Below are 12,531 nucleotides of genomic sequence, written 5' to 3' on the forward strand. Positions count from 1 at the left end.
CTTAGCCAGGGTTTAGGAGCATCTTTGAGTGTTCCATCCCCTCTATAATTTGCCCATATTGCTGGTACTCTGATTTATTACAAAAACCAATATACAATAATGACTTCAAATAATTTAAAATCCTCCGGGTGGCCTAACAAATGTTTAGAAACAGCATGTCCCGAATTGTTACCAATACAAGAGATCCCAAGTTATGTAAGGTAATAGTTTGTTAAAGGAATGGCAAATTCCACTGTCTTTTAGAAGAAATGAGAATACATTAACTTTGGTGTTCCTTAGTTACAACATTTGCTTGCGTATTCAACAATACGAGTCTGTTTAATAAATGGATAAATGAATGAATGAATGAATGAATGAATGAACAAGGCAATTAATGAACTGGTGATTCAGTTTTTGTACATTAAACCCACAGGAGTTAAGTAACGTGCCTTCTTAACCACAGAGCTGGGGGTTTTATTCCAAGCCCACAGAGAGAAGTCCTAGGATGGACAGATGGGACTCTGGTCCTCCTCAAGCCACACGTGAAGCCCTACCTCTGGGTCGGGGACATCTGCCAAATTATGCCCCTCTCTGCCCAGCCCACACTGCTTCAGTGGAACTGAAGGAACATGCAATCGTGCAGCTGTAGAGCCACGGAGGCTGTGAGGTTGGGTGGTGGCTGATGGTGTGAGAAAACGAGTGCTGAAGAAGGAACGTGGTGTGAGAAGATGTGGGCTCAAGTCTTGGATCAAATACCTCCCAGTACATCACCTACCCTCTCTGAACCTCAGTTTCTCCACCTAAAATGGGGATAACAAGATCTCATTTGGCGGATTGTGAGGATTAGACGAAGAATGCACATATATTTACTTTCTAAACCATGAACTCTCTCAATTTACAGACCTAAGAATACAGAAGGTTAGAAGGTCAGAGGACAGGCAAAACGTAGTGGCTCAGGTCCTCAGCTACCATTCCTTGGCAAAAGTCAGTGACAGAAGGTCTTTCACTGACCCAGCTGTCTGACACCTCAGCACCCCCTCCCTTGCTCCCTCCCCTCTAGTCACACACTGAGAGCTGAGAAGTTGTGCAGCCTCAGCCCGAGGTGCTGTGTCATGCTCCAGCACTTGTCATCCACCCTGTATACAGGAGGAGAATGAGAGGTGACACCTGGAGCTGAGGTGGGAAGCAGGAGCTGCCTGCAGGGACTACTACAGAAGTGGATGTCAAGAAGTGTGGAGAGGGAGCTGTGCCAGGCAAAGCACCAGCCCTGGGTCAAAGGGCACAGTTCCAACTCCTGGATCTGCCATCAAGAAGCAGCTGATCTTACACTGAGCACTTAACCTGCATGCTAGACAATTCACATCTAAAGCCTGATCTGCCTGCCTCCCTGGGTTGGTATTATAACAACTGGTATTTATTGGTATTTCACTGCTTCTAAGACCCTAACAGTTGTAAGATGCCCCATGATTTCCTTCTTAGTGAAGAAAGAAAGAAAAATGCTGTCGATGAAACTATATGATGTCATTATTGTAAGATATAGGCTGATGTTGAAGATGCTCCAGCTTGAGAAATGTGCATTGCAGAAGCCATGCAATGTGGTACATGAGAGCGCTGTGTGAGCATAAGACTAAATCTGATGATCCATCCCTGTGGGATAGAACCACAACCCTCAGCACCCTCAGCACAAATCTCAAGAGTGTCAAGCCCCTCCCATGGAGCACATTCACATGCGAATTAAAGGGAGAAGGAAATCAGCAGGTGTAGAAAGAAGATGGACAGTCTTATTGGTTCAGATGGACAGCAGTGGCCTTTTGGCAAAGTCTGAAGAGACGCTAAGAATGGGATATTGGAGGGCTGAGTAGGGAGAGAGCAAAGAGGACAAGTAACTTGGCCTACAGTTCACCACCTGTGCCCACTCATGTGCACCCCCACACATGCAGGAGAGGACACAGAGGTCCTTCCTGGCCATGTTACAACAGAAGGACCCCGCTGACTCCTACAGATCTGTTCCTCAGGCCACATGGCAACCCTAGCGGGAAGGCAGTGCTTACAGCTTCCATCAGTCTCAGTCTTCTCTCCTCCTGTTGGAGTCCACCCCTTCTCCTCCCCACACATTCTTGCTCCCAGACCCCACACCAGAATGGCAGATTCTCCTTTAGAAGCACTTCAACCTGTCACAATGCCTCTTAAAATGTGACAGCCGAAAGATGTACATTGGAGCACTTCTAGTAATTAATCACAATAGCCCAAACCAGAAAGCAATCTAGGTGTCAAATAATTGTAAAAACGGAGAAATGCACGTCTTCTATGTATATCCATTTAATAAATTGCTTTTTTACCAAAATATGGAGTAACATGTACTATGCCCATACTATGTTCAGAAAAGGCAGCAAAATTACAAACACTGAAAAGAAAGCTTCCTTAGCATTAAAAGGGTTGGAAGGAAACACCACAAAACAATAAGAACTTTTCTTAATCTGTGAACTGCTTTTTTCTTTTGACTTTCCAGTATTTTACCTATTTTCTTTAATGGACACTTAATAGCTTAAAATAAAAATAAACGGACTAGATGAGAAATTTCAAATGGCCTCTGAATATAAAATTCAGCAGGACCAAGAATTCACACAATCCTAACATATAATACACATGCGTAATAGTATTTTTCTTCCAGACAGAATCACATTTCTAAATGACTCAGATTCTCTTTTATACCTTTCACTATATAGTATGTATTACTTATTTTAGGGACATTAAAAATATCGCCAAGCTATTATCAAAAAGTCAAAAGATAACAAGCGTTGCTGAAGATGTGGAAAAAAGGCAGCCCCTGTGCACTGTGAGTGGGAATACAAATTGGTACAGCCACGATAGAAAACAGTACAGAGGTTCCTCAAAAAATTAAAAATAGAAATACCATGAATGCAGCAATCCCACTTCTGAGTATATATCCAAAGGAAATAAAATCACTATCTTGAAGAGATACTTACACCCCCACATTCATTGCAGCATTATTCACAATAGCCAAGATATGACAACATCCTAAATGTCCACTGATGGATGAATGGATAAAGAAATACACACATGTGTGTGTGCGCATGCGTGCACAGACACACACACACACACACACACACACACACACACGCGCGCGCGCACACACACACGCACACACACACGCACAATGGAATGTTATGTAGCCTCAAAAAAAAAAAAAGGAAGGAAGGAAACCCTGCCATTTGTAATGACATAGATAAACCTGGAGGGCATTATGCTAAGTGAAATAATTTAAGTACTAAAAAGAAAGATACATAGTGCATGATTTCACTTACATGTAGAGTCTTAAAGAAAAAAATCAGACTCACAGTAACAGAGGAATGAATGGTGGTTACTAGGTATTGGGGGTGAGGGAGACATTGGTCAAAGAGTACAAACTGTCATCTATTGATGAATAAGTCCTGGAGACCCAATGTGCATCATGGTGACTATAGTTGATAATAATGTATTATACACCTGAAATCTGCTGAGAGAGTAGAACTCAAGTACTCTCAACACACACACATATCAGGTAACTATGAGAGATGATGGAGATGTTAATTAGCCTGATTGTGGTAATCACTGTGCAATGTATATCAAAACATCACATTGCACACCTTAAATATACACAATTTTTGTCAATCATACCTCAATAAAGCTGAAAAAAATAAAACATAAAACACATTGCCCAGGTGTGCTGCATTGTCTATGACCATGCACTTCTGAAACACGATGTACAAATTATCTTTATACACTAAATCATACTTAAAATTCAGTAGAATTTTCTTTTAGAAGAGTAACCTTCAGAAAATCCTTTTGTAAGGCAACAGATGTTTTTAAACATCGTTGTCGTTGTCTCTACTTATTTATCTGTTCCCTATATTGAGGGGTTGGCTGCTTATGAGCTCCATTGGAACATTCCAGTCCTTTACACCTTTGACTTTTTTCTCTTTCTCGTGCTCACAATTGGTGTGAAGGTTAAAAGTATAAGTGTTATGTCTATTCCACAAGACAATGAGTAAACGCGAACATTCTCAAGCTCTTGTTCTCCTCAGACTTTATTGACTTCCACTCCTCTGTTCTGTGGAAAATAATTTCCTCTTTGCTCCCGCTCCTTTTGGTCAATCATAATGGTGGCTCCTAGTGCCCCCCTCCTCACTTTTCTACTACATTCTCTTCTTTCCCACACAGATTTGAGCTACTGTCTGACAAGCATCTGGGTGTGGTGATTTCCACACCCCTTGCTGTCATACCCACACAGGACATGGGCACCCCCGTCAGGCCTGGACCACTCCCCTTTCATACAGGAACCGAAAACCACCTGACACAAAGCCCGGTGAGACATACCTACTATCACCAGTCCTAAGGTCCATCACGTATGCTGCTGACGGTGCTGGACAGGCCCCAACAGAGGTATACTATACTCATTTTCAAAAAAACGATTTATCAAGTATTCAAATAAATCTACTGCCAATAAATGCACGCTGCCTATGACACTGCATGGGCAACAATTTAGTACTGCGTATCAAACATTTTAATGTGATTCAATTTTATACCTCCTCACGTTAATAAATCTGCAAATCATAAAAAAATTCTGTTTTCAGGACACAAGTCTCAATTCTCAGTTAAGTAAATATCCTTGGGGTTCTTCTCCAATGTTCAAAGAAAAACTGCACTTTGGGCCCAGCTTTTGGGGGTGCCCCTCAGGCTATGGCAAGCTGCTTGCTTTAGTGAAAAGGCTCACTGGGATATATGTGTCCAGCACTAGCCAAGCACAGAATGGAAAACCGGAAGCGGTAGCAGCCACACCTTGGTTCTATAACCTCTGTAGAATACCACATGCATCTCCGCAGAGTACCCATACTCCCCTGCAGGTGGGTTACCTATGGTCTAGCCCCATGGGGAATCTTGTCCTTGAACTTTTTTCCTCTGTCCCTATTCCATGGGCTGCTGCCTTCCCACCCTTGAGTTCCTTGCACCAGACACTTCATGACAACATAGGTGCATCTTCACACCCAAAAAAGGAAAGACAGGAAGAAGACTCACCCACTGAGGACCACGATGAAATCCATGACATTCCAGCCATTGCGGAGGTACGAGCCCTTATGGAAGATGAACCCCAGGGCCACAATTTTGATACCAGCTTCAAAGCAAAAGATCCCAATGAAATATGGTTCTGTCTTTTCCTGTGGGATGAGGAGCAGAGGTGCCAGTAAGGCAGGGAATATACTTCATCAGATTCAGACAAAGGCACATCCTGGCCACCCCCTCCACTCTGACCAGTCCTGTCTCCTATAGGACGGCTGGACATCTGCCCTGGGCCAGCCCCATGTACAGGTGGGAAGGGCTTAGGGAGTGCACAGGAGCAAGGGAAGTCTCAGGAAAGCCAGCTGCAGAAATGGACGGATGTAGGGGTAACACCAAGGCCAGGCTTCTTCCCAAGGGCATAACTGATGCTTCTAGCTTTGCCTTGAAGGGGGTGGCTTTTCCATCGCTGATCTTCACTTACATTGGAAGCTCAAGGGTTCTCATCTGCTGGTAATCAGGCTGGAGCCACTTATCCACACATTTGGAGTTTAAGCAATTAATTTGCCCTCTCTAGGGGGAATACATCAGACATATGAATCATTGCTTTAAGGTGAATATGGACATAAGATCTAGGAAGTTCACCACCGTGAAAGCACATAGGCTTTGAGATCCCTCAGCCTCTCTTCTCTACCCTCCCTTCTCCCTCTCACTTCAAAAGTCCCTTAGAAAGGGGAGCGAACTGAATGGCCCTTGTGCCCCCCCTTCCATCTTGTCTGGCTTCCATGCAGCGTATACACAAGTGTTTGTGATGCCCTGAGAATTTCCTGGGAGCAGGAGTTATAAAGGTCAGTCCTCTTGTCCTTATACAGCCCAATGGGATCTGTCACGAGCTTGTCCCTCGGCAAAGAACAAACTCCTCACAGAACTGTAGGTTCACAGAACTGTAGGTGGGAGGGGGCCAGGAGATGAAGCAAAGGAGAAGAAACCAGGGAAGGGAAGGACAAGGGGAAAGACAAGAAGGAAGGAGGCACATACCAGTCTGCGGGACATCGGGGTCTTGTCATCCTCAGGAAGATGCTGTTCCAGGGCCAAGACAATGCAGTTGGCAATGATGGTGGCCAAAATCATGTACTCAAACGGCGTAGGAAAGGTGAAGTTAAGGAACAGATTCACCAAAGAGACAGGGATGCAGCCTCCAAGACGGCTGTGCACATAAATACACAAAATTCATCAAAATCCATGTTATGTCTGCACAGTCTGCAAGATCTGTATCAGCAAACAGGCAGGCAAGGCAGTGGATGGTCCTTAGCATGGGAACCCATAACCATTTCTGACTGGGCTCTAAACACAAAGCATCTTGTCCAAGAAAAGGAAGAATGTAGCCAATAAATAATACAGTTAGACATACAGTTGATACTTCAGATACTTCGTGAATTCAATGACATATCCGGGAATTAAGCAGGGCTGAAAATGGACACAGAAAGAAGGGAAGAAGAAACACCGATGTTGTGGCAGGCTGTTCTTCCCAGGCTTCAAACCACCGCACTGTACGATGATGCTTCAGCAAGGATCCAGCTGTGGCTGTCCGTTGCTGCCTCTGGGCATCACGTCTGGGGTCTCCTCCTCTAGAACCTCTGCTCAACTGAGTGGAAGAGCCCTTGGAAGAAGAACAATTCTCTCCATGTGAGCTCTCTTCTATTTCAATATCCAATCCAAAAAAATACTTAATGGGGTCAGGAGAAGCTTGCCTTGTCCCACCTTATTTTCTCCTAAGTTTCTACATGGATAGCAAACAGAGAGACACATCATGAGTCTGAATCCAAGACAGCAAAGTCAAGGCATCTAAAAACCAAAGTACAAATGAATGGCTAATGGATTCAGGCTTTTTTGTGTTCCATTGTTCTGAAGACCGTTGAGGGGGCTCCCTGGGCCTCTCTGAAAGACAGGACTATGATTCAAGAGCCTGCATCCTGCCTATCCTGAAGAAAGGTTGTGTCACAAGCCCTGGGAGAGTTAGAGGGGGGACTGTTACCAGAGACAGAGGGAATCACCAGTTTCCGGAGTCAAGTGATTCTAAACATTGGATTTCATTCCATAACTGTTGTTGTAACAAACGCAAGTGAGCTGTTGCCACTGGTCTTACCAAGCAACCTATGCTCTGGCAGATTCTAGCATCCAGGCAGGAGAAAAGAGTAGATCTGGCCAAGTGGGGACAAGGCAAGGGACCATGCTCCTTGTCTCCCCACATATCCGGGCCTCCGGTGTAGCATGTAGGGCCTCGACCTTCCCTAGGGAATACAAGTCATAAATATGCCCCGGATGCGTCCTCATCCCTGCCATGATATGTTAGTGCCCATCAGTGGTAGGTGGACATTCAGGGTGTCTGTGAGGAAGGGCAGGGCACAGGGCACCTACAGGCAGGGGTGCGTGTGCTGTGCGAGGAGCTGTGAGCTGCCCTGGTGCAGGAATGGGAGGCTGCAGTAGGTGAGGCAGCCAGCTGCATCTGAGCCTCCAGACATTTTCATCGTACTCAGCAGTGTCTAGGGCCTTCTCCTCCCCAAGACTATGCACCCCTGAGTCACCGCCCACTCTTCTGCAGCTGGCCATCCTTCCTTCCCACACACCCCCAGTTCATCCAAGACCCGTACTCTAGGGACAGCTCTGCTGGCTTTGGCTGCTCTGTGGCTCTGCCCCCAGATCTGAAAACTGGATGGGCTCAGAGGACCTCAGAGCCAGCACCCTGCCTCCCACATGCCACTGTGTCTGTTTAACCCTCCCAGTCAGAGGGGAATCTAACCTCAGGGATCGTCCCTCAGCACACCCAGCCATTCCTCCTCACGCAGTCTCTCTGGGAACCAAAGTAGGCCCCTGAGAGCTAAACATGCCAGCAGACACACTCCACAGATGCCCGGCTAGTGTGCATGCCCACTTTCTTGGGACAAGCCCCACCCACAACCTACCTAGGGCCCCCAGTACCCACTGATCACAAAGGGGGTTCTCTTCACTCCCATCACGGGCTCTGGCCCAGAGCTCCAACCAAGTGTAGAGCGACCAGGGATCACACTGCCCAGAGACAGTGTGGGACCTGCTGTCCCATAAGCCCTCTGAAGAGGCTAGCTGGTCCTGGGCCACCCAAGATCCCCCAGAACCAAGTGGCAGAATGAAGATGGGAGTGCCAGAAGTGGTTGCTGAGGCACCCAGGCCTTTTCCTGAGAACATGCCTACCAGTCACGGACACACGTCATGCCTACCAGTCACGACACACGTCAACAGAAGTTGAGGGCATTTAGGGCAGTGTTCCTAAAATGCAGCCCACGGGATACGAGCACTACAGGAACTTGCAATCACATCAATGAGGGAAAGCCGGAATTCAGGAAAGCGAGCAGGTGTCCTCCCAGCAGGACTTCCTGGAGCCTTTCGCACGACTGTACTATTGTAAACAGTGTGCACCGCCTCCCCCAAAGGGGGTGAGAATGGTACACAGCATTCCCTGACTCGTTCCACTGTATCATCCTTCTATCAGAACATCTCTCCTGGGAATGGTGTCGGAGGAACGTATTTGGGGAGCTCAGACACAAAGGGCATATCCCACTGCCGGTCCCCAGGTGTGAGGAGGAGGGCCGGTGCTCCGGCAGGAGTGACACCAGTGCCTCTGCCACCTCTCACCTCATCCTTGTTCCCAGCAAAACTGTTCACAAAGTGTGAGGCTCAGCTGCCCTTCACCATGGCCGGAAGTGCCCTGAGCAAGTTCACAAAAACTGCCCAAAAGGTCCAAGGAGCCCAGCAAGTGACCTGGGAAGCAGGGCTGGGGACCACGATGCTCTCACTCAAGCGGCCCACATCAGGAGCTCTCCTCGGTCTGCTTGGGTTCGAGGATTGCTTTCTGGGATTCGGGCTTCTTCCCCTGAAAACCTTAAAGTGATAACCACAGACTTAAAAGTTCATGAGCTCGTAGTTGCTGACTTGCAGGCACAACAGGTCATGGCGGCTATGTGCCCCCAGGCCTCTCTACCCACAATACTTGCTTGGACTGTCGCAGCCCCTCTGTGGCCCCCACTCCTTGTTCCCTGCTTCCACACCTGCGTTTCTCTAGCCAGATCACCTAAGCATACAACTCCCTGCAAGGACCTTTAAGCTCACCTAGTCCAGAATGCCCAGTGGCAGATATAGGAGGCTTCTGAGAAACACAGGAAGGTGTGGCCATCACACCCCAGAACGCCCCAGGGTGTTTGGGGCAGGAGAAAGGCTCTTGGCTCCAGGTGCTAAGGAACCAAACTTCCTGTGACTGGCCAGATATCTGGATGGCTGGGAACTCATAAGGTTTCAACTAATAGCACTGCCCAAAGCCCTGGAGGCTACAATCAAAGCAGGAAGGTTTGGTAATGCATTGCTTCTGAGAACACCCCACTGCCACGCCCTCCCCCATCCAAATCCTCTGCCTACAGTCTGATGTCTAAGGACGCATGCAGAGCAGCAATCCTTTGGCTTGAAATTTTGAAGGCCATCTGGGTGGCTCAGTCAGCTGAGCATCTGACTTCGGCTCAGATCATGATCTCACAGTTCTTGGGTTCAAGCCCCACAATGGACTCTGTGCTGACAGTGCAGAGCCTGCTTTGGATTCTCTGTCTCCCTGTCTCTCTGCCCCTCCCTGACGTGTAGCTTACACACGTTCTCTCTCTCTTAACAATAAACATTTAAAAAAAAATTTTAAAGAAAGAAATTTTGAAAACTATTTAAATGCACATATCCTCAGAAGTGATATCCCTTTAGGCGTTACAGATCATCTCAACCTCAGGATGAATTCATGTTTGGGGCAATTAAGAATCTGAGGTGAGATTTTGCTGCAGAAGAGGTGAAACTATGGGAATCCTGTGTATCTGTGGACTACATGACAGAAAGGATGGTGACTGGGAAATTTGGGGAGAGAAGAACAGGAGAGGACATCCAGTTCCATCTGAGGCCCAGTCACTCTCCCTTCCAGCTCTTTCCTTTCCCCCCTTGTGTCCCCCTCTTTCTGAAGAAAGCATGAAGAATGGGCACCTATATCTTGGTGCTTTTGCCTCCACCTGCAATGGCCTTTCTCCTCTTTTCTGGTCATATGTCAAGAGCAAGCTAAAATATCACCTTGTTTGTGAAGGTTTCCCTCTGTGCCCCACTACTCCTTTACACTGTATGACTTTATCATCTCTCCTCATATTTCCCTTCCCCCAGAAACTGCACCTTGAAAGCAAGGGCGTGCTCTTGTTTACCTCTCCACGGGGCAGTGCTTACCAGAGCCCCTGGTACACAGTAGGAGCAGACTCCGTGTTAAACGCAGGCATGAATGAACGGGAGCCAGCCCCTAGAGCGGCAGCTCCATTGAGGAGCCATCACAGAGACTGCAGGGTAGTCACTCACTCTGGCGCAGGCCCGGGCTCCAGCTTACCCCCACCCTTGGGAGCTGACTCAGAGCTGCCGCTCCCATGACTTCTCCTTTACCATCGTAACTTCAAGCCAAATAAGCGTGGCTCTAAGGCTTGAGGCTCTGCTACATCTCCAAAGGGAAGAGCCTGGATGGCAAATAACAGCCCACAGGCCAAGGGAATGCACCTCAGGCTAGACAAAGACGTGACCGGGAAAGGTCAAAGGAAGCTCCATGTTGCCAAGGCCTCAAAGAACAAGGCCCTTCGTGAGACAGTAATGGAAGTCGGTCCAGGACTCTTGATTCCTTCTGCCCAGGAACTCAGTGGCTCCCATTACATTCTGTGCTTGACACCAAACACATTTTGCAGAACAGTATCTCTCCCTGGTGTCCAGCTATAGACAGAGATCCTGAATAAATGGGACTACCAGGGCAGTGAGGTGTGGGAGCCTTAGGGCAGGAGCTTTGCCTGTATTATTCACCTCTGGAACCCTGGTGTCCACCACATGGTAAGCACCCAATAACTACTTTCTAATTAATTAATAAATTAACCAATCAGTTGATTAGTGAATTGCACAGAGAAACCAGAGCCAGAGGTATCCTTGTAAAAGGTATCTCACACTTTCTCCACACCGTGTACCCACTTGAACTTTCTGTACTATGTATTATGTATACACATTAACTATTCAAAAATAGAAAGCAGCATGCATAGAAGATCCCTTGAATGTAACAAGAGTTTTGAAAAAGAAGCAAAGAAAAAAATCTGTCATACTAGAAGGATAATGAGCTTTCTTGGGGTACAAGGGGTATTTCCACTTTCTTCTTTACTCCTTTATGTACTGTCTTGAGGGCTATGAGTATGTATTAATTTAGAATTATAAAGTCAATCAAAGCTATAGGTATTTTGAAAAAAAAACAAAACAACACAAAAACACCATTCCAACCTGAGGGTCATGGAAATCAATGCAAGATTTCCGAGAGGATCTAATGCAGGAGGACAAAGGGACCGGATCCATTGAGGAAATGGCCATGGAAGTACCTTGAGCCCTGCCAAGATACCTCCTCTCCCTTACCTGTCTCACTATCTGCTCACTATGGGCCTCATTTCATCAACTTCTCTGGCAATCTCCCCAAACACCCCTTCACTCGTCTCTCCCTCTGAGCCCCTTAATGAGGACCTGTGCCGTTCCATCTCTCCCTTTCCCGTCTAGCAGCTTCAAGACAATCATTAGGGAAATGATAAAAATAGGTTTGCTTATTGATTTATCTCCTTTACCCAATGCTCCTTCCTTCCAACGGTTGACTTGTTTCCTTAGCAACACAGCTAATTTGAGCAGCGCTACTTGGCCTGCACACCTACCATTTGTTCATTTCCTTCCTGAAGGCACAAAAAGCCAGGGCAAGGAAGAGGGCTGCCCTATAGGCCACAGTTGTGGTGCTGGCCCTGCTCATCAACAGAGCCCTGGGGACCTGGCCTGGGAGATGAGCCACCTTCTGCCCAGAGCAGCAGAGCTTCCCCTGTCAGCCCCTCTCAGGGGTAGGTCTATAGACTGGGAGGGTCTTGTAGACAAGACTGGGAGAGACTTAGGCTCAAGGAGCACACCTGGGGAATCCCAGGGGAAACATGCATCTCCACTACCATCAGGATACTGACCCTAGATCCCCTCTGCTCTCAGCTGTGTCCTCTCAGAGCTATGGCATCAAAGCACATAAGGAGACTGAATATACTCAGAGAGGCTGACAGGCCACCAGGGACAGACTGCTGTGCTCTCTCCCCGACTCCAGGCCTAATGAAGATTGCACTTTTGTGGGGAGCAGTCTGTGGCCACTCATGCACTTCCTGTAAACTCCTGGGGGAGTCTAGAACAGCCCACAGACTCAGAGAAGGCTTGTCTCAACCTCCTTTACCCATTTCCACCTCTCACCCCAGGCCAGAACACTCTCCCTGAAAGATCTATTTCTTTTCCCTCCCTCCCATCCCAGCTGCCTATTTTTTGGAGGTATAATTCTAAGAAATGAAAGAGTCTCATAAGATGACCTGGGCCATTCTAAACAAGTTGGATGTTGACTCAAAGACAGTCATAGGGAAGGGT

The 12,531-nt window shown here is 47.1% G+C and overlaps 1 protein-coding gene across 4 annotated transcripts in view; it reads right to left on the minus strand.

Annotated features, from left to right (window-relative positions):
* The window catches only part of CACNA1E (calcium voltage-gated channel subunit alpha1 E), a 497,518-nt gene that overhangs the window by 282,736 nt on the left and 202,251 nt on the right, over positions 1-12,531 (minus strand). For all 4 annotated transcript variants that reach the window (XM_043568526.1, XM_043568524.1, XM_043568525.1 and 1 more), the window contains exons 4-5: positions 6,073-6,178; positions 5,056-5,195 (exon numbers count right to left, since the gene is read on the minus strand). In XM_043568526.1, the coding sequence (XP_043424461.1) occupies positions 5,056-5,195; positions 6,073-6,178 (246 nt within the window). The remainder of the gene's footprint in view (positions 1-5,055; positions 5,196-6,072; positions 6,179-12,531) is intronic.

Source organism: Prionailurus bengalensis, chromosome E4 (assembly GCF_016509475.1).
Source record: "Prionailurus bengalensis isolate Pbe53 chromosome E4, Fcat_Pben_1.1_paternal_pri, whole genome shotgun sequence".
NCBI classification, from domain to species: Eukaryota; Metazoa; Chordata; class Mammalia; order Carnivora; family Felidae; genus Prionailurus; species Prionailurus bengalensis.